Source organism: Morone saxatilis, unplaced genomic scaffold (genome assembly GCF_004916995.1).
Source record: "Morone saxatilis isolate NCDOM2014 unplaced genomic scaffold, NCSU_SB_2.0 Contig21, whole genome shotgun sequence".
In the NCBI taxonomy this organism is placed as follows: Eukaryota; Metazoa; Chordata; class Actinopteri; family Moronidae; genus Morone; species Morone saxatilis.
The window spans coordinates 13,133,740-13,155,620 of NW_023339774.1; the positions used below are offsets into that span (position 1 = coordinate 13,133,740).

General features: G+C 40.8%; 3 protein-coding genes across 5 annotated transcripts in view; 1 reads left to right on the forward strand and 2 right to left on the reverse strand.

Moving 5' to 3' along the window:
* The window catches only part of zmynd19 (zinc finger, MYND-type containing 19), a 4,042-nt gene extending 1,464 nt beyond the window's left edge, over positions 1-2,578 (reverse strand). The window contains exons 1-3 of the mRNA XM_035667391.1: positions 2,318-2,578; positions 560-619; positions 351-457 (exon numbers count right to left, since the gene is read on the reverse strand). Of these exons, the coding sequence (XP_035523284.1) occupies positions 351-457; positions 560-619; positions 2,318-2,368 (218 nt within the window). The 5' untranslated portion in view covers positions 2,369-2,578. The remainder of the gene's footprint in view (positions 1-350; positions 458-559; positions 620-2,317) is intronic.
* A 5,327-nt stretch (positions 2,579-7,905) lies between these two features.
* On the forward strand, positions 7,906-14,590 carry bspry (B-box and SPRY domain containing). The gene is made up of 6 exons (XM_035667970.1): positions 7,906-8,326; positions 8,863-8,961; positions 11,639-11,869; positions 12,026-12,051; positions 12,164-12,288; positions 13,796-14,590. The coding sequence occupies exons 1-6, from the start codon at positions 7,961-7,963 to the stop codon at positions 14,329-14,331; spliced, it is 1,383 nt and encodes a 460-aa protein (XP_035523863.1). The 5' UTR covers positions 7,906-7,960; the 3' UTR covers positions 14,332-14,590.
* A 2,351-nt stretch (positions 14,591-16,941) lies between these two features.
* Positions 16,942-21,881, reverse strand: part of coq4 (coenzyme Q4 homolog (S. cerevisiae)) — a 6,893-nt gene continuing 1,953 nt past the window's right edge. For all 3 annotated transcript variants that reach the window (XM_035667973.1, XM_035667972.1, XM_035667971.1), the window contains exons 3-7: positions 19,814-19,910; positions 19,595-19,697; positions 19,311-19,440; positions 18,083-18,176; positions 16,942-17,546 (exon numbers count right to left, since the gene is read on the reverse strand). In XM_035667973.1, coding sequence (XP_035523866.1) covers positions 17,363-17,546; positions 18,083-18,176; positions 19,311-19,440; positions 19,595-19,697; positions 19,814-19,910 — 608 coding nt within the window. In that variant the 3' untranslated portion in view covers positions 16,942-17,362. The remainder of the gene's footprint in view (positions 17,547-18,082; positions 18,177-19,310; positions 19,441-19,594; positions 19,698-19,813; positions 19,911-21,881) is intronic.

A 21,881-nucleotide genomic window follows, 5' to 3' on the forward strand; every position in this document is an offset into this window, starting at 1 on the left:
ACTAACCTGACACAGCTCTTTATTTCACAAATCTTGTTTCTTAAGATACAGAAGTACTAAGAAAGATAGATCTGATGCGTTTCTCTGGATTGTCTATGGTTTTACTGACTGCAAAGTGGCCTGTACAGCATTCATCTCGCAGCTTTAACGGTTTATTGATCAGACAGTTGAAACCATACTCATTTGTATCCAGGGGTCCTATTCAGAACTTAAAGTTGATTGCGATCAGCGGACCTCATCAAGGACGCCGTCTCAATATGAACACCCGCCAACACAGGGTCTTGACCCCAGATGCTCCCGCAGTAATAAAGTCTTTATCCTACGGGCAATGCGACGAACAAATGACTTACCAGAGCAGCTCGTGTAGCGGCCTTCCTGCCCAGCGGCCTTTGCCAATGTCGAAAGCGTAGGCAAAGATCTTAGCTCCATTGCCATCTGCGTCTACCTCCATGCGCGCCTGGAAATGGATAATGTCACCGTTTAACACTGGCACTATGAGAAAAGCAGTAACAGGAATACTCAAACATAATTTGTTTGTAGCTGGGTCCTCTTGGCATACCTCAAACGCATAGTTTTCCACAAGCGGTATGTCCTGCTCATCGATCAGTGTGTATTTTGTCTAAAATGACAAAATGGAGGCAGATTGTTAACACAGTAACTCCTACAGGAGCAGCAGCATTTCACGGCCTGCTCGCTAAAACCAACAATCTTAGGAACATTAACGAGGAATCCAAAGGGGAGAAAGTGTGCGAGAGCAGGAACCTACAAGCTCATAAGTGATTACATGCATTTAAAACTACCACATTCAGGCGATTCACAAGTTGTTTTAGTAGTTTGAAACTTTCTACTCAAATAATTAGATATTACAAGTAGATGATCAAATTAGTGAGAACTTATAAAATCATTTGGAGATCCCAGTGGTTGGAAAATGGCATTTCTTCCAGCAGAGGAAGCTTGTCTAATGCTGGACCACCTCCTGTTGTTTATCAATTTACAAACCACCCCCGTAACCAGATCCAAATGTGGCTTTAGTGTATGTGTTCTGGTTCATTAAAAAGGGGGAGGACAACAGTCGCAAACAATAAGTGGTTGAAGGTGCGTTCAAACCTGTATTTGGGCATTTGAACGTATGCAGCCACAACACGGACATAAACAGGGGGATGTCACATTTAGGGCAACAATACTCCCACCAGCCAAAGGAAAATGGGCTTAACACTAACATTTACAACCGAGCAGCAGCATTACTTCACCTCAAATTTATTCCTGACATGAGCAACAGTTATTTATGGGCCACCTGAGCTCTCTCTCTCTCTCTCTCTCTGTTAGTAGATGGGACTTTTAAAAATCCACGTGATGAGATACCAACACAGTCGCCCCACGCTACACTGAGCATGGTATAACACAGCAGCGTGTCCACATACCAAAAGGTCGAAACATGCAATGTGACACTGACTGCCAGACTATTGTGTGGCTCTTAACAGGAGTGACATCGTGTAGATGAGTTATATGACCGTCACTCAGCAGGTGGGCAGCTCAAAACAAAAAAAAACGGGACGCACTTTATCCCGAGTGTGAGAGTCTTGTGAGGAGAGCAGCCAGGGGCATTTCTGGACCAACATTCAGCCATAGTTTAGTTTTAACGTCACATCTATGTGGAGAGCTACTTATGTAACTTAAAAACAAACAAACAAACTAAAACGATGCACCTTTCTTTTTATTCGTTTTGCCCACAGCTGTCGGCGCTTTGTCACGTTGCACAAAAGAGCCAGTTGATGGGGAGCATGGCGACGGCTTCCTCATTAGCAGACACTTCACCGTGTAATCCAAATAACACAGCTAACGCTAGCGTGGCACTGCTAACACCGACTGCTAGGAAAAATAAAACATCACATGCACCGGGGTCGAAAAGGCTAAAAAACACAGCCGTCTCCTCCGTTTCTACACTACCCGACACCGGTAACGTCAATATAAAGCCCCCCCCGCCCCTGTGTTTACCTTTCTGGCGCTATTCCATCGTTTGACGTTAGCCAACAGCTAATGTAACCTGCTACATGCTAGTTAGCTTTAGCTTCACAGTGAGACTGTGTGGAGGCACAGAAAACCCGTCTGGCTCGGCTCGGCACGGCACGGCCGGCTTCTCTAATCCGTTCAAATGCGGCTAAAATCGGAAAAGCTGAGCTACTCACGGAGGCGTGCTAACCACTAAAGCGGTTGACTAGCACCGACTCATCACCGCGGAACCTGTTTTTCCATCGCCTCTCTGTGCGTCCCGCGGGCCCTTCCCCGGCCGCACATGGCAGCGCTGGATCCAGCTCACCTTCCCGGCCACACGGCCGAGCCGCACGATCCCGAGCTTGAAGTCCGACATCAGGAGGGCGGGCGGCGGTGACAGAGAGAGGCGTAGGGTCCAACCTAAGCGGTGTTTCAGGTTTAAAACTCGCAGGGGCAGCCCCTCAGCCCCGCCGAGATGCCAGTTCGGGTTCACTGGTTGGGTGTTCGCCCTGACTCCGGGTCTCTCCGGCAGCAGCCCAACCTCGGTGACACACCGCTGCTGGCGCAGGAAAGCCGAGCGAGCTGCTGGGGGGCGGGGCTGGACGAGCCACCGAACACAACCGTCCAATCAAACGCGACGTTGCTTTTTTTAATGCCGGGCGTTCGACCACGCTGCCCAATAGGAAGCGAGTATTTCTAAGGGCCGCCTTTTTTAAATTATTACGTCATTACACTCTCGTGACCACTTCCAGCCATTTTCGCGCGAAATGTTTGACGGCTGGGTGGGATTATCACCTTTTACCGTGGATGTATTAAGAGCTGGGTCTTCTAATTTGTCTTTATAGCAACGAATTCCTACCCTGGCATTCTCACAATGTAAAGCATTGTGTAACTTCGTTTTGAAAAGTGCTGTATAAATAAAGTTTTTATTATTATTATTTGTATTATTATAGACCAGCATTATAACAGAGACGACCATAAAACTGACACCAAGACACCTAGAACTGCAAACTATGTCAATTATTACTCTTTGTAATAATAAAGATTTTATATTTTTCAAACTTTTCCAAAGCCCTGAAGTTATTTGATATGTGTGTGACATCATTGCGGGACCAGCAGGGGAAACATTAAAGCACCTGTGTGCACAACACAGAAGCAAACCCTGAAGCCAGGAAACTTTTTTGCATTATTTATACACATATGCACATGCACTATGCGCCAGATAAGAGATTTTCCTTACACATCCATGCCTTTTTTTCATCTATTTTGTACATGCTCTGCTCCTCAGTCGGTTTGCCCTCTGGAGGCTATGCACTCATCGCCCAATGGGTGAGTAGCATGCTCTCCCTATTAAAACCTCAGTGCATGTTTTGTTTGTCGCCCTTTGTTACTCAGCCCCTTTAAGAACAGATCCTACACTAAAATTCACCAGTGGGTGTTGCAGAAAAAGTTTTGGCTGGCATATCTTCCTCAAAGCTGTGTTCCTCCTGACGACAATGATTCCTGTTTGCTCTGGGTCAGAGGCATCAGTTTGAGGCTGACTCGTGCCTTAAACTCCCCCGGGAGGAGGCTGCGCTTCACCAAGTCAGTCAGCTCCCTCCAAGTTAGCCTGCTTTGGATGGAAGGACGGCTCGGCCCAAGACGTTGGTCGGTGTTGACAAGGAGGATGACCATCGCGTCTGCGAAGAAGAACATTAACTTAGTTAGCTGGAAGACCTTGCAGCACCTGTCAGTAATAGCTATGGCATCGAAGAGTCATGGTGCCAGGTGGTACCCAGGCCTGGTCTGAATAGTGGTGGCAGGACTGAGGTCTGTGGCTGACACTCGATCTTCCGTCCTATCCTGGGACACCGCTTCATGGTCTGGAGGTGAGACTGAAAAGTCAAAGCCTCCCAGATGCAGTTGTTGTTTAACAATTAAATGCCCCATCCACCTCCATGGCCTACTCATCTCTTTGGTAGGCACTGGTGCATCCTGGATTTCCTGCAGGACCTGTTTGAGAATGGTTACGGTTAACGGTTATCAGTGACAACAGGGTGGAACTGCTTTTAAATCTGTCTTTTCAGTTGTTAACCATTTCTTCCTTCAAGACAACTTATGTTAAGATGAAGGTTTTTTTACCTCCTCTCTACACCAACAGCATGTACACACCTTGTGTCCCCTGCGTGCACTTCCCTGGCATTTGTAGCACATGGTGGTTCTCAGGAGGTCCTGGTTCTTCATCTGGTGGTCGGTCCCCAGGAGAACCTCTGTCTATGCAGCGGCTTGCTCACTGGATCTGTAAGGCAGTCAGCAGGGGCTATGAGGCAATGCACTTTTCAGGGGTGTCTCAGTGGAGGACATATGTGTGGCAGCCACCTCGTCCTCCATCTCCACCTTTGTGCTGTCCTATCTCAGGGACAAGACTGCTGACTTTGTTTCCCCTTCAATGCTTGGTGCTCGTCTTGAGCAGATTAGAGTCTTGTAGATGTTCAGATGGCCAGTACTCAGCTGGCAGACTGCTGTTGTTTCTTTTCTTTTCTTTTGTTCTGTTTCTTTTGGCAGGGCTCAGACCTTTTCGGGCTCAACAGAGAGTACATCTCACCCCTACAGCCTTCACCTAGGTTTTAACCAATAGCGCAGCCTGTTAAGAGGATGGAGCATGTATGAAACAGAAATAGTAGTTACCAGGATGTATCTCCAGTTCAATGAGTACATGCATAACCCTCTAACCAGCTGGTCCAGTTGTTGGTGAGTTTCAAAGGGAGACGAGCAACACATGCGCTGGGGTTTAATAGGGGGAGGAGGGTACTGCCCCCTACAGGTTCAGAGGCCCAATGATTAAGCCCATGAGAGGGGTGCGCACATACTCATAGAACTGGAGTTATATCCAGATAACTATTTGAGTGGTGTTTGACAACATAGTGTACAACATTTGCTTGATACAGGACCATTGAGTATGCAGTATAAACTGTACATCAGTATGACGATGCTGCAGTTCGGCTACTGCAGAAACTCAAAGAAAGAAATAATCATTTTAAAAAATCATACACCAACAAAACTTTATTTTTTATCACTTTGACTTTTGTAAAGCCAGTAATAAATACTATTAAACTGATTTCTTCCCCACACACTGTGATTCTCATATGGTAGAACACTGAGGCTTATTGTTCTGCTTAGCTTACTACAAGGCCTATAATTTGTAAAAGTAACACACTTTTTGGTGAAAGGAAACTTGTAAATATAGATGAGTAAATACATCCCCAGAAGGAAGAAACACAACTGTTGCATCCCAATTGGAGCAGTGGGTGAAATGCAGAGTGGGAGTAAAATATTTTTTTAGTCATTAAGGATGATTCATTATGAATGAAGCATATCATGTGCATGTACCAAGGCTGAATCCTTGCTGCAGCGGCCCAGGGTTCGAATCCGACCTGCGGCCCTTTGCTGCGTTTCATCTCCTCTCTCTGCCCCCCATTCCTGTCTGTCTCCAGCTGTTCTATCAAATAAAGGCATAAAAGCCACCTTCACCAGCACCTTCACTTTCCAATCCCAACTGATCAGTCCAGTGAGTGAGCACCCTCTGGAGAACAGGACCTGTATTACAGAAACAAATGGGGGGATTTTGTTTTTGTTTATTTATTTGAATTTTAGAAAAAAGTATATACTTGAGAAATCTTCAATTTAAAAATAGTGAGTTAATATAAGACAGTTACAGAGTTCCCATTATGTTTTTGTTGAGTTGTTAAGAATACTATAGGATTATGAATGTGTTGTTGTCAGGTTAAAAAAAAACTCAACAGGTTGTATAAAGAGAGAAGGAGGAGTGTCATTATTGTTTTAATAAAGTTTAATTATTAATAATTACTTAATATTTTTGTTTATTGTTGTTTTCCACTCTTTACACCATGTAGCTATTCATGTATCCGGCTCTTTCTTCCACAACAAACATACTGAAATCCCTTCTTTGCTTCTGTATGTCTTTTGTTTAGGACTTTTACCCATGACAAAAAAGCTTCTTATGTTGAAAACAATAGCAGCCCTGTGCCTCTGCTGTTCTCATTTCAAAGTGAAATGTGTGGAAACCAACCTTTTCTCAGCCGGCATGACTCTCTTCTGTCAATCACTCCTATCCAGTTACTCCAGACACGGAGTTGGGAGGAGCAGGAGCTGCATTGTGCTGGATTGAATTGCTTGAAATTTCATCTGTTTCGTCCCAAATGTACCTATAGTATAAAAGTATTTTATTTGAACTTAAGTGAAGCCTTGTCTTTCTTTTAAAAAGTTTGCCCAAATTTCCTCTTCAGTATACTTAACCAGGTTAACAGGGAACTTGTAATATTAGAATCTACATGGTGAAAGTTAAACAGATTAGTAGAAAAGGGCACAAGTATACTAAAAAATACTAAAATTCACAGTTGAAACAATGTGTCACACTGGCATATAAATGGAAATGATTTTCTACTAACATATATCAAGTCAGCAGAAGGATTAAAGAACATATTAGCAAATTATTTGATCTTTTTCAAGTTTCTCACCAATCACATGACAGACTGTGAAAGAGGAGAAATCTCACTGCACAGACATTTTAAATTAATGGACCTGGCCATTTATAAGGGTGGACCATCTTTCGTCATGTATATTTGGTCTTCCTGAAAGTTATTCTTTCTGGAATCAAAAGCTTTTCCAGACTGTGGGTGTTGCTCAGTTGCTAAACCGAGCTGTTTTTGAGGTGTGGCTGTTGATCCCTGGGTACACTCATATGATGAAACTGTGTGTCTATCACACCTATCCACCCTGGAAAATATGATTACTGTTCCACAGTTTCCTCACAGTTGTGGTAAACATAAGTAACATGCCCAATTAACATACCTACAGAGGACGTTTTTGACTGCTATAATAAAAAAACTAATGAGAAAAGAAGAAGACTGCAAGTTAAGTAAAAAGTCATCATTCAGAAAAAAAAAATATTTTTTTTATCAACTTATAATTGACATAATTTCAGGATTCATTAATTTTACAAAATTCGGTTGTCTAAGGTGATAATTGTACTCATGAACTAACAAAATTAGGAATTAAAGTTAAAGTTGACAGGTGAGTCAAGAATTTTGTCTGTTGTGAAGTATAACATGTTGTTTTGCATACAGGTGATAGTGTGATATATCTTTATTGGAAAAACATCTTAATGTCTTAAACAGCATTGCCTTATTTCACAGTAAAAGCCAAGTCAGTCTTCTTTGACCACATAAATTAGGCTACACATTTGTAACTGAGAAGTTATAGATGAAAAAAACCTACATTTATTAGATTATAAATCAAAATAGCGTTTTATCACTTTATTTACAAACACCATAGATGTAAGCAAACCTTAAACAATATCATAAAACATGAATAAGATGTTGATTTTGTATTTGTCCTGAAATACATCATATGGGAAAGCAGGTTCAAATCCTGTGATTTTATTTATTTTTTGTCCTTTAATTTAAAATCGGATTGTACCTTTAAGTTCTTGACGCATTCATGTGTATGCAACATGTTTTTGTTATACCTAACCATGAAGTTAAAGCCACTGCCTGGTTTGGTTGTTTAAAGAAAAGTAAATCACCACATTTAGTCTACCTGAAGTTACTTTCTACCTGTGGTTAGGTTTCTCTGTATGTCACAGCTGAACATTTGAGAAGTTTTAAGCGACCTAAAAGAGGAAATAAAGCAAGCTTACACATTAGGCTTTATAATAAGCAACTTGTTACTTTATAGGTTACTGTTACAAATCTCATTACAACGTGAGTTAAAATTGAAAGACGGTTATCAGCTGACGCCAAAACCAAACAACTGAAAACTAGTAGAGCAGAAACCTTTTTTTTTCCTCCCTCTCAGCTCTGACCTCTGATGTCCGTGTTACTTCCGTGTTCCGCTCACCTGTTACACCTGTATTACAGCACTGTACCGACTCCTGCTCTGCCGGGTGCACCTGTTGCCTCATTGTGCCATGAGCGAGGACTTCATAACGTGCGAGTTAACATGTTCGTCTCCATCGGCTGACCCGGAGGACGCTTTAAACGCGGTGAAAACCGGGCCGATGGATTGTAAGCAGCCTATTTTCACCGTGCTGGGCGGCGGAGGGAAGCAGCAGCAGCGGGCGGGTGACACCGCGGTGTCGAGCTCACCCGCTGCGACCACCGACACCGAGTCCGGGATCTTCTCTGGAGAGTGTGAGCTCTGCGTAAAGCATGAGTCGGAGCTGGACTGGTTCTGTGGCACCGAGCAGAAGCTCATCTGCTCCCACTGCGCCACCGTGGGCCCCTGCCACGGACACACTGTGACCCCTCTGGCCACCAGAGTAACCGCAGTCCGGGTGAGTGTGTGGAGGTGTTCATACAACTGTAGTCATATCCAACAGCTGTTGACTTCTTCTTTTGTGTTGACTGAATTGTGGTATGTTATTGATTGTTTTTAAGATAAATATAATGTTTTCTTTTCTGAGGATTCCTGCAGGATAGGTAGGTTTCACTTTATGTGAAAGAGATTGCCTTCTAACTTCTTTATTTTGCCTATATTTCACTTTTGGTACTTTTCTACTTGAAAAGTTTATTTTTATGAGAAGAAATGTGGATTTTTCCCTATTTCAACTGGTTTCTTTGTTGAGGATGGTAGCTGATAATGTGTGAAAAAATGTGTTAATGTATTTGAAGTGTAATATGTGTACTTCATCATTCTTTCTTGGGTGTGTCACATTTTGCAAGTAGTTTTTTCTCGCTGATTCCTTTGCGTGGTATTTGAAAAGACAGGATTTTCTTGTTAAGTCTCCAGCTGATGATGTTCAGGTGTTTTGATGGGCTTCTAAAAACCGCAGTGTGTGTGTGTGTCTGTGTGTCTGTGTCTTGTCACCAGAACCAACTGGTGGATGTGTGTGAGAAAATACAGCTGCAGGCACTGAGGATTGAGAGGTTTATCGACCAGACACTGACAGCCAAAGAACAAAAGCTTCAGGTGAGAAATGCCACTGATCCCCACCCACTCAACCACACTCTAATAACGACACAGAGGCAGTACCAGCTTTAATACTAATACACTCAGTGGAGCCTACAAGTACGATCTGACATTGGCTTGAAACAGTCACATGTGCCTTGCAGACATGTGTTGGGTTTGTGTATGTGGATACTGACCCCTATAATAAGTAGTAAATAATAAGTATAATAAGGGCAATATACATATATATAAGGGTAAAATGTGTGATAGAACAGCATTATATAAAGCCCTGGCCAACAAATCTGTTCTCCAGATTTAAGAAAACATGTTGATACAGACTCCAACACATTTCACATTGTCATGATTTTAATCTTTTTTCCAATAATAATTACATTTGTGATGTAATGATGATAAGCAATATTCGTGAATCATATCGCAATATCTGTGTCGCAATAATGTTTTTACCATATTGTGCAGCCCAAATAATGTTTTATTCCCATTGATTAAACAATTAATCTATCAACTGTTTCTTCAATTATATTCAGAACATAGAAGGAAAACAGTCATCACAATTCACTAGATCCCAAAGAGACGTATTACTCAATGAAATAAAACGGAGAAAAGTGGAAAATCTGTACGTTTGAGAAGCTGGAACCAGTGAATGTTTGGCATTTTTTGCCTGATAAATAACTTGATTGAGTGACTAGTTATGGACTAATCGCCTCAGCACGTCTTTGAAGCAGTTAATGTCACATAAACAAGGAGAGGAAAAGAAATGGTGTATGGAAAAAAAAAACAATCTCATATGTTAATTCATACAGATACTTACACACGTATGCTAACATACTTAAAATGCATGGAATATCAGTTAATTTCAGCTTTCTTAGCTGATGTTATTGCCTCTTTTCGTTCACTTACCGGTAATGACAGCTAAGCGATTTAAGATCTTTTTATTCAAAACAAAAGTTTAATGCAATATTTTGCTGTTGAAAATGCATGAATAAGAAAGAAACTAGTTAAGTACACCTTGAAATAGAGGTTGTGTTTGCTGATTCAGTGCATTTATCACCACCATGCAACAAAGCAAAGGTTGCCTCTTTCAGTGGACCCGTATTTATTAACCTCCCTGAACACAGTGGGTGTCTAAAGTGGTCCGAGTTATGGTCATGCATGAGTAGTTTTCTAGGTAACAGGTTACTACGAGCAAATCAAACCTCAAGTAAACAACAGATACAGGAAAGACAAACTGTAGATACCTTATCACTAAACCAGTATGTGTTTCTCTACCAATGTATATGTTTGTTTACGATCAGGTGTGGGAAGTTAATTGTATCAAATGTTATTAACATCCTCGGGCACCCACCATCAAGTGTTTGTTTGAAGCTTATGAGCAACAGATACTTGGGCAGTGGCGCTATTTGACCGACATGTTCCCTAATGTAAGATTTATTTTGAAAGAAGAAAGAAATAGTATATCATATTCATAGTAGAGGAGTGGGTCCTCTTCTACGGATGCTGCCATGTTGAACCGCCATATTTCTACAGGACAGACACTCAACTCCAGATAGGGGCTTTAGTGTGTGTAGTTTCTCTTATATGCTTGGAGTGGGAGGGTGAGGTGAGGGAGTTGTAATCTGCAACCACACCGCTATTTATGTCAGTAAATTCTACGCACTCGACCTTTAAGAAAATGCAACATTTTTTGACCATGTTGGGGCAGAAGAACGTTGTGAATGCAACATTGATACTGATTATCAGCTTTTAAACTTATATGATAAACTTGTTGGTAAACAGTTGCTTATTTACATGTCCAGCAGTTACAGAGCAGGTATTACACTGAAATCAGCTGTCTGCTGTGGCCAAAAATGACATTATAAGAGTTATGAGAGCAAACCAAAAGAGTAAGTGCGAGTCAGACTGTTAAACAATGAGTATAAACTCGCTAGAAGTGATAATTCTCAACACTATCAGCAACCCATTTAACATTTTTATATTTTATTTTATTATAAAAATATTGGTCATAGCCGCTTTAAGAGCCATTGTGTCTTATTTTCTAGAGGGTAGAAGGTAATCACAGGTTCTAATAGAAATAAATGAAGTGCAGGAGTTGATTGAGGATAAAACTTATGTGAGATGTTGTCAAATGCCTTGCTGTGACTTCCCCACTATTCAGAAATCAGCTTTTGTTTTGTTTTTTTGTGCTAAAACAACACAGCAGACAGCAAAATCACAACTGTTACTAATAACATTAACAATAGCTTTGTTCTTGTCCCAGTAAGCTGTGACAGTGAGACAGCGTGAACAATACCAGGACTCTAAAACAAGCAGCTATATCAGCCATTTTATTATTTACACCTGTGCTTTTATTGCCGTCGAAATGTCTTTGCTAAAAAGGACAATAGTCAATTAATCAATAAGTTAGTTAATAGTCTACAATCCTGATGATTGCAGTACTTCTCAAGTAACAGAAATGCTAATCATTCATTGGTATAGGCTTCTGAAATATGATGATTTACCTGTTTTTCTGGTCGTAAATTGAACCTCTATTGGTTGACAAAACAAGCAATTTTAAGAAGGAATGGGTAATATGGATACAGTCCTTATCACAGTATGTGCAGTACTGTAATTAATTTAGATTAATAATAATAATTAATAACTCTTCCAAACACCACCCGTCTCTCCTCTTTTCCTGGTGCAGACAGCGGCGAGCAGGGCGAGGGAGCAGGTCCTGGCTCAGGTCAGCGCAGCACGTGAAGCCCTGGAGGAGGAGGAGCAGCGTCTCTTGGAGGGGGTGCAGAGAGAGGAGGAGCGGGTGGAGCAGTGTCTCCTCACCCAGAGAGCCCACTGGAGCCAGGCTTTGGCGAGTCTGTCACAAACACGCTCCGGCCTAGTGCACACACTGACGCACACTCCAGACACGCAGCTGGCGGTGAGAGACTGGGAGATATTTGTCAGGAAGGGAGAGTTTAGGGATCACTAAGATCATTGTGAGAAGAGCTATAAAGAATAGAGGAACTCAAATAATAGTATCCAGATAACGGTCATAAATGACTAAAATACACTTTCTTCCTCTCTCGTCTTTCAGACTAGTGTCCAGGAGATAGCTGAAAGGTAATCGTCTATCACATGACATGCTTGTGAATATATTCTTTCTTGCTCAGGAAGTCCCAGATGTGTAATATCTCTTCTCCTCTTGCTGTTTGTGTGTGCGTGTTTGCATCAGGATTGAGGAAGCAGAGGGGGTCGGGGAGCCCTGTGACACAGACCAGCTCAACCTGAACCCAGGCTGCAGTGACAGCAAGCTGCTCAGAGGTCTGTGGGCCACTGCAGTACTGCTGGGGCCGAATGGTTAGTAGATGTTTATTCAATCTTACTTACACTGATGGTGGTAATTAGCAGTTATAGGCCTTTTACTTGGATAGACAGAGGGAGTCTGAAGGAGAGCTTATTTTGTACAGGATGAATACTTGTATGTGATAACAATAGCTAATATATGCTCCCAACAGCAGATGTGGGAAGTAACAAAGTACAAATACTTAGTACTTTCGTCGTCGTCGTTTTTTCAGGTATCTGTACTTTACTTAACTTTTTGCTTTTAAACCCTACGTTTCTACACAAATATCTGTACTTTCTACTACGTAAACAGGCCAATCACTTTAGCTTTAATGCATTAGAGGCCAATTATTGATTTTTCTCCCCCTTTTTTGCATCATTGCACATGTTCCCAACATCAAAAGCGTATCACGCATGACAGATGTAACATGATGAAACGGACCACAGGGAGACTCGACCCTATTTGAAGTTTTAGTTTGATTTGCACAGAACATGCAGGTAGAAATTTCCTTCTGAGAAACCAAGAGAATATTTTTATACTTTGATTTATTTTTAAAGGCTGCCTTTCACTTTTTACTTGAGTAGTTGAATTATGTCTGTGCTATTGAAATGATGTGTGTATTTCTGCCAGCTCTGCCAAACAGAAACTTTTCAATGAGAAAACTGAATCTGTCTTTTTGTGACCTCCATCCAGTTCATCACTGAAGTAAAAGGATCAATATAAATGTACTGTAAGGTAGTTAAAAGTTAAGGTGGCCCAGTTAGTCTCAGTGGCGGAAGCTGTACGGAGTTGGGCTGCATGCGCCTGGGTTCGAGTCCGACGCTGCGGCCCTTTGCTGCGTTCATCCCTCTGCTCTCTGCCCACCTTTCCTGTCTGTCTTCGGTTGACTCTATCCAGTAAAGGCAATAAAAGGCCAAGAAAATAACAAAGGAGAAAAAAAAGTATTAAAAGTAAAAGCCCATATTATGCAGAATGGTTCCTCTCAGTCTTAGAGTACTAGAGTAACTATTTCAATTAATAACAACACATCGTATGTTATAAGTGAATATATGATAAATGTTTTGTATGTAAAATATTAATCAGAAAATGAACTACTGCATAGCTGTTGCATGATAATAGTGGAGTAAAAAGTAACTGAAACAAAACTACACTGCATACATCAATAGAAGTATAAATATCTCAAAATTGTACATGCACTACATTTTTATCCTGATGGTTTTTGTGTTACTGTTTTAACTAATGGAAGGGAGCAGAGGTTTAGATTAATCTAAACATGGGAGGAAAAGGAAGAAAATCAAACAATAGGAGGGTCACTCATGAAAATCTAAAAGGTGGACAAACGTCATAATGTAATTAGGGTGGCAGGAAGTGACCAGCTCAGTGGCCCACCCTCACTCTGACATCCTTGTGTGTGGCAACGAGCTGTGACAGTGGGGGTTGATTTACAGTAATGAAATGTAACATGTTTCTAGAAATGCATCAGTTTGCGACATTCAACCCATCTTTGTCCTCTTCCCACAGCTCAGAGATCATCTTATTTAAAGTTTGACGAGCGCACAGTGAGCCCTCTCCTGTCCCTGTCTGACGACTTCTGCACTTTGACCTTCGTAAACAAAAAATCTCGCCAATCACCCCGCTACGACCCAGCACGATTCGACTGTTGGCCCAACGCACTGGGTTCAGTGTCTGTGTCCTCCGGCACTCACAGCTGGATGGTGGATGTCGGCCAGAGTGCTGCCTTCAAGGTCGGGGTCTGCTACACCTCTCTGGAGCGCAAAGGTTCTGGGAACGAGGCCCGGCTGGGCTACAACAGTCAGTCTTGGGTGCTGTCTCACTACGACGGGGACTACTCCTTCTTCCACGCAGGGAAGAAGGTTCCCCTGCAGGTTGTGAGGAGACCCCAGAGGATCGGCCTGCTGTTGGACTGGCCGACTCAGACGCTGCTGTTTTACGAGCCGGACTCCAGTGTCGTGCTGTATTCTGTCACACATCCCTTCAGCGTCCCGCTGCTGCTGGCGTGTGCGGTGACTGACCGCAGTATCACCATACTGCACTGACACAACACCCACACTACAAAAAAACTAAATTACCTTAAACATGTGAAGAAATGTCAGAAGATGACTTTCTCTAATGTAAATATAAATCAGCAGCTAAAGATCCTCTATCTGTGCAATTATGACAGGCCTCACTTTGTATTTATTCTATTTTATTGTCTATTAGTAGCTGCTGATTCTTTTTTTTACTGTTTTTAATAATTTAATAGATTTCTTCATCTGCTGATCATATTACACAGTATTTGCTGACTGATGATTGTTTTTTGCTGTGGTCTGTTTTTAATATGATTGTTTTTATCATCAGTTTCATCCCTGTAATGAGGCCTCAGCAAGAGTCTTCATAGAAAATGTTCATTATAGTGGTTCATTCAGGACTATTTTAAATGTGTGGCAAACAAACTCACTACAAATAATTTTACTCAGTAAACCACTTATTTTGTAAGTTGTGTAAGGTTTCATTTTGTAATTATATGTTGTTATATGTTATATGTTGTCAGAGCTGAAAAGCCCTGAGTTTGTCCCTTTTGTCCCAAATGTGTTTTTTTTATCATATACCAAAGGAGAAACAGAAAAGGATGACAGCTATTTAAAACAGAAACACTGTACAGGTCAGCATAGTCAATAAAGAAAAGGCATAAAAACACATTGTTATCTGCAGGCACATTTGAGTCAGTTATCACAGTATCACAACCACTAACATACTGTAGTTGGGCCTAAGCATCTCACAGAGCCTACTTCATATAAAAGCTCTAGTCTAAACGGCAGATATATTCACTTTTAATTATTCAAGACAGGGTTTCCATATTTGGGTAAAATGAGCTGTATTGGAGTGTATCAGACAAGTCTAGCAGAATATGCTCCATAATTATCTTCTAAACCAACCAGAGATCGTGGGGGGCCTTACAGGAAATGCACTGCACCATTTCCTTCCACGGACGGTAAACAGTTTCCTATGATTTATGTGCAAGACCAAGGACAAGCGATAGAGTTTGTCCTTTTTACGCCACGGCAAGGTTTCGTTTTGTGTGCACTTGGCAATTTAAGTCAACTCACTATAATACCAGTTGTCCTGTAGGGACTAACAATAATCGATCTTGCTCAGTTTTGTGATAGACTCTGCAAGTTAAATGCTGCTTCCTATTTTCATTGGAAGAACCTTTTGGAAAGAGCATAAAGGTTAGTTTAACTTTTAAATTTGATGTCTGAGTCTACAAAACCACTAGTTCTGTAATTTATATCTCTCAAAGGACTTGCAACAGCATCTCTAGTATCTGCCCCCTTTACAATTTAGGCGTGTATGTGAACGCCTCTAATTCTAATGACCACTAGATGGCAGCAAAGTCAAATGAAGACTTCACACAGCCAACTTCACAAACATCATGAGTCATGAAACTGTGCGGTTTTGATGATTCATGATGATGAACATTTTACTCCAGGACCTCGGACAGCTACAGGTACTGACTACAATCAGACTAAAACTTAAAGCTGAGCACATTTATGCTTCCTGCTGAATGAATGAACGTGAATTGAACATTTTAGCTTTGTGAGAGAGTAGTGAGAGACACAGACACTCATGTTTAAAACTCAGATTAGGATTAAGGAACAAGTGTGGAGTGACCTGCAATACCATGTTCCTCTGATACCAGACCCAGAGGAAGGAAGCAGCCAGTGAGACCAGCAGCTTTGGGGGACGTGCCTGAGCTATCCCAGTATGTAGTAATCCCAGATACTGGTAGATTTGTGTAACAGTGTAACAGCCCTTTCATGCCTGCCACGCTATTTCAACAGACAAACCGTTGAAACATCTTACTATAAAAGCCATTCAGATTTCAGTTATTTTAGGCTTGGTTGAACAGGTCCCAACCTCTCTATTACTAACTATTTTGGGGCCAACTGCGCATAAAGAGAAATTTGAAATTAATTTGCATTTTAACTGGAAGAACTGAATCCCAGAAATTGGCAAGAAATGTATAGATACGATGTACAACAATAAAAAGCTGATAGTGAGAGATGACAGCAGGTTTTTAGTCCTTGATTTGGAGTTAAACACATTATTATAGAGGTCAATATTGCGAGTAAAATCGTGGGTTACCTTTATGCATCGTGTCCAAAACAAAATGTGGACTAAATGCATGATGTGACAGCTGTACAAACATTTAACAGAATGGTTTAGCAAAAATATGTTCTCTTTATGTTTTCTGAGCTGTGAAATTGACCACGTTTAAAAAAATAACCTCATGATAACCTTGAAATCGTTTCTCACCAGGAAAATGCTTTTAACTATAAAAAGTTTATAGGTTATTTTGGACACCGGATTAGTTAATCTCGTACACCTGCCAAGCAGCGCACACAGTTTGACTTGTCGTTACTACTCTATAAAAGTCGTTATTACTCTATAAAGGAGCCATTTATTTATACATTCATATAGTAGGTGATAAAACAGTGAGTCAAAAATAACTGAAGCAGCTGCACTGTTTTTTTAACACGTGCTCCTTTCCCACACATAGGTGTTAGTATCGTGCACCTGCAGTTGTGTCATTTCTCAATAATTTCACAGATGTATTAAAGAAGAAAATTAGTCACAAAAATACCAATTTAACAACTGATTAAATGTCTCGTTCGTGTATAGGCAAGTATTTAATAACGGATATAATTCAGTTTTTTTAATTTATTTTTGTCCGTGATACAAATACACACTTTCTGTCACATTCTCAACAACAGAACATGACCCCTAGAACTGGCTACCTGCTGTCTCGTAGCATCGTTTCTTGAACACTTCATCTGTTGAAATGACTTAGTTTCACATTTCAGAGAAAAGGTTGACTAAACATGAAGAACAATACATTCAGGGTGTAAGAATGGACAAGTCAGAGTTTGCCAAGTGTGAAAATTCCCCATTTCCTCAGTCATCAATAACATCCTTCTCATACAGAAACTCCACAGTATGACACTATACTGTATTTCTGATTTGTCCGCTATTAAAAGTCTTTTGTCCTGTGATTCCTGAATTGTTCATCTCTTTTTTCCGTCTTCCTCAGGTGCTCCTCTTATTGGCAGCACTGAGTATGACAGGAGGCGGCTCTATGTTGAGCTCTTGTCGGAGGTCTTCGAGGTTCTGCTCCCATCGTCTCTCGTAGAAGATGCTGAGGATGCAGCGGGACCGCCGACCGTTCTGCAGAGCCCAAGGACCCAAGGAAGTGAACAGTGACTGTAAACGGCTAGGAGAAGGTGACAGAAGGAAGGAAACATTTGAGCGTGATACAACAATAAAGAGATATTGTTTTTTTTATTTCTTATAAACGGCCACAGCCCAGTTCCTCAAACAATCACAGGGAAGTTTTGTCAAGTTATTGAATAAGGAAGGATTAATAATTTACAGAAATGGGTTACAGGCATTTGTTCATTATAACCGTAACAATGATATATAGTTGTCAAACTGTTTCCTCTTATCTCTCTGTGGTACCACACAATAGAGCTGGATAAAAGCCTAATGAATGCAATCTGTTAATAATTTCTTCCTGATACAAAATTTGTCAGACTAGCTTGTTTTGCAGGGCTAATGCTTTTTAATCTTAATTTGTTACGTACAGATATAATGTGGAAACTTGTAGCCCAAAAGGCGAAATTCAGAACTGAAATTATTAGGCGATTAAGCGAATACTTTTTTTACTACCTGCGATTATACTATGATGCACTATAGATAATGCTAAGTTTCTTGGTGGTCCAGTACTGTGCTGTGGTAAAAACACTGTACCTCGAATTCAGCCGAAGTGGCCCCAACACAGCTCCAAGAGCACACATGGGGAGGCCAGTCTGAGCAGCTTCAAACCACTTCACTGCCACCTCACCTGAAAGCAGCAGGAAGGGACAGAGGCATTACTGAAGGTGGGAAAACTCAAGGGACAAGATGAAAAAAAGAGGGAAAACCAGAAGTCTCTCAACAGTCGTGTGTCGAGACAAACGTCTGTTGTGAAATCCTCATTGCAAAACCCGATTCTTTCCTCTTTCTTACAAGGTTTTGTCGAGTTTTTATCTGAGAATCACTCCACTAGTTATGTTGTCAGCAAAACAGATAGCGTAGCTCAACAATGTGGTGGAAAAGGCTCTGAAAAGCAGGAAATGTGTAAAGACAACCGGAAAGGAAAACATGGAAGCAACACAATTAAGTTCTCCTGAGAATTTCATTGTTCTGTCAGCAGTCAACTGTTTCTGCTGCAGGTGTTCCCTTTAGCTTCATTTGTCTGCCATGCACACACAAATTCTTGCTTAGCCACATCATGAACTATTGATTGTACTATTAGCCAGAATCACTGCTCCATAATTGTATGCCTCCACCAACCAATCAAGTTGCAGTTGACATCCACAAGTGGTGAATACTTGGAAGTAATTGAATAAAAAAGGTATAAAGTGTATTTTTTTGGCTTAATGGAATTTATCACTATATTGCTGATACACATGTATGATTCCAGTGAATATAAATTTAATTATTGACTGATTTTTGATTATTATATAAAGATGAATTCTTACACTATACAAAATGTGTACCTTTAGTTTTCTTCTTCTCACAGGATGACCATTCGCGTCATGTGCACAAATACGTTACATTTGGTCATAATTACCGCATCAATTCTTAAGCTATGACTAAAATAGTGTTTGTCAAGGTCATTTTGTTGTCACCTTTGAGTCACCAATTCATTGTCCAACCAAATGTGAAATATGGTCCTCAATTTTTGAGTCATAGCCAAAAAGGTGTTTTGTGAAGTGACAGTGACCTTGACGTTTGACCACCAAAATCTAAATCATTGTTGAGTCCAAGTGGACGTTTGTGCCAAATTTGAAGGAATTCCATCGAGGCGTTCCTGAGTTATCGGGTTCACAGGAATGGCTGCTTGGCTATCGAGCTCCAATAAATGATTTGACTTTGTAGATCCCAGATTTGTGCAGGACAGTGGTCTGAAGGGTAATCACTGACCATGACTCACCCAGCATGTTGGTCGGCATGCCCAGCAACGTGTGCAGCAAATCGTGCACCTCTCTGTATCTCTGCATGACGTAAGCTAGCTCCTCATTGTCGACAAACTTCACGTCTGCCCTTGAGTCCGGGGTCACATGCTGACAGATAAGGAAAGGGAATGCATGACTAAAGATGAAAGAGAAACGTAAAAAGGGGAGCACTCTGGGGAAATGTGTCTGATGAAATCTGGAACCCAAGCCTGTAAGTATGTGTCTTTGAATGGAGAATTACAACACATCAGTGATCACTCACATTGTCCTCCAGAAAACGGAGGTATTCTCTCCCAAAAGAGCCATCAGGCAGTGACGCCATCTTGCTCAGATCAAGCGTAGACAGCCGGATTCTGGGCCTTTCTCTGCAATAACCAGTAAATAACAAGTAAGACCAAATCATCTTTCACAGTTGAGAAAGTGCTATTTATAAGCGCCTACATTCTAATACTAGTTACTAAATTGTGTTACAGTGACTCACGTTAGGATAGTGTAGCCTTCAGGATCATTTTTCATCCTGTCCCTGAGATTTATCAACGCTAGGTGTCCTGTCGTCTCCCCGAGCACTGCAACCATGTCTGTAAGTAGAGTTTAATGTAATTAAATGTACTGCTAAACCTATAAACTAATTATTAATTGCTCCAAAATAACGTACATTTCAACTTATATATACACTACTATATATTTTATGGCTTGTCAAATTTGTGCCTGTCGTCTTATGCGTAATGTAGCTTAAATGTACTTACATACTCGATTTAAAGGGGAACCCTTTTTCTACACAAGGGTCAGTTTAGTTCTGTGGTTCCCAACCTGGGGGCCGGGACCACCACTAGGGGTCGCTTAGACTTCACGAGGGGTCACAAGACCTTCTTGATTTTAAGGGATGTAAACTTAAGAAATATACACAGTATACATAAATCTCAGCATTTCGCTTAAAGTTGTTAGTTTTAAAATTCAGATTATTATTTAAGATTTAAACTTTGAAGATGAACTCAAGATATATTCACAGAGCCTTCGCTCTCTGCTAAACAACCTTGTCCTGCGTTGGCCAAGCATCAGGGAGAAGAAAGCACTAAATTTGTCAAAAAATATGCCTGTTAAGTGTGTATAAATTCAAAATTCAACAATACAGAAAGATAATTTTATAATAAGTTCCCTAAAAGTATCAGGAAAACTTATCTCTGATGGATCTCTGAAACAAACTGCTCAAAATGAATCCAAATCGTTTGTTTTACACAAACTTCCTGCAGTTATTAGGTTCTTTATTTGGGTTAAAAGTATAGTTTATAAGTTGTTCTGTACTGTTATGAATAGGTTATATTAAATATCCATAGAAAATAACAGTCAGGGGTCATCAGTTTACTCAATGATATAAAAAGGGCTTCCTCAAGAAAAAAGGTTGGAAACCAGATTTAATCATCACAGGGAATTATTCTCGGCCTGGGAAAACAGCTGTTCAATCTCTTATGTGGCTCTGAGGGAAATTTTTCAAGTCTGAGAAAATGTCTGAAAATGTCATGGTTTGGTGATCTCATCAGTTATCTCGGTTTGGGTTTGGAAACAAGAATTCCTTAACAGGAAACCTGCATTACCAGCATCTGGAGAAATGACTTGGGCAGGAAGAGACAACGTTCAATTCAATGATGTTACTGTATTGTCATTGTGTTATAAGGAGCCATCCTTTAAAGACACCTGCAGTCTCTAAACTAAAAGTCACATGACAGTTGGGGCTCTCTTCCTCCCTGAGAGTTTCACCGTATTTGTTCTCATTTTCTGTTTCTAAGACTTTTAAGTGTATATGGTAACAAAGGTCTCCAGAGAATACAAGCTTTATCTACTAATAAAACTAGTACTGAAACTGTCCTTTAATAGTACTAGAGAAAAGAACCTCAGGTACAGTCCCCCACAGTATCATTCGACTGAAAAATGATAAACAGGATGACATGTTCTTTCAAGTTGTGATAATATGAACTTCTGGAGGCTTGTTGATACAGACAGAGCATATCCTGTGCTGGTTTGTTCATAAAAACAAAATACAATGTAATAAAAATACATATAAAAGATGGATTATTGCTCAAAACTGCAATAAGACCACCAAGTTTCTGTCTCATAACGTAGTCATGAAAGATACGTTTTATTATTCAGTTGGAATTTATTGCTAGAGAGGTCTGACACAATTAAATCCCACAGCAAATCAATGTACAAACCAAATAACAGAGTAACCTATCCAGGTCTGAAATAGTTATAAAGCAATTTGGTTGTATCGAGCCTGAAAGTTCATTTCTGACCTCGGGAATATCAGATTGACCAAATATTCTTATCAAGAAGAAAAAGAATTTACTTTATGAATCCACAATCTTTTTTTTTTCCACACACAGACCTGAAATACAATCTCACACACACACACACACACACACACACACACACAGACAGACAGACAGGGCTTATAGACATGATGGGAGCAGTTAGGGGTTCAGTGCTTTGCTTAAAAGCACCTCTGCAGTGCCCAGGACGAGAACTGGCACCACTCCAGCTACCAGTCCACACTC

Bases quoted from the DNA above. Each gene is read 5' to 3' on its own strand.
- bspry (XM_035667970.1), top strand. From the start codon at position 7,961: ATGAGCGAGGACTTCATAACGTGCGAGTTAACATGTTCGTCTCCATCG. The intron at 8,962-11,638 runs GTGAGAAATGCC...TTCCTGGTGCAG, and splicing joins CCAAAGAACAAAAGCTTCAG to ACAGCGGCGAGCAGGGCGAG. The intron at 12,052-12,163 runs GTAATCGTCTAT...TGTTTGCATCAG, and splicing joins GTCCAGGAGATAGCTGAAAG to GATTGAGGAAGCAGAGGGGG.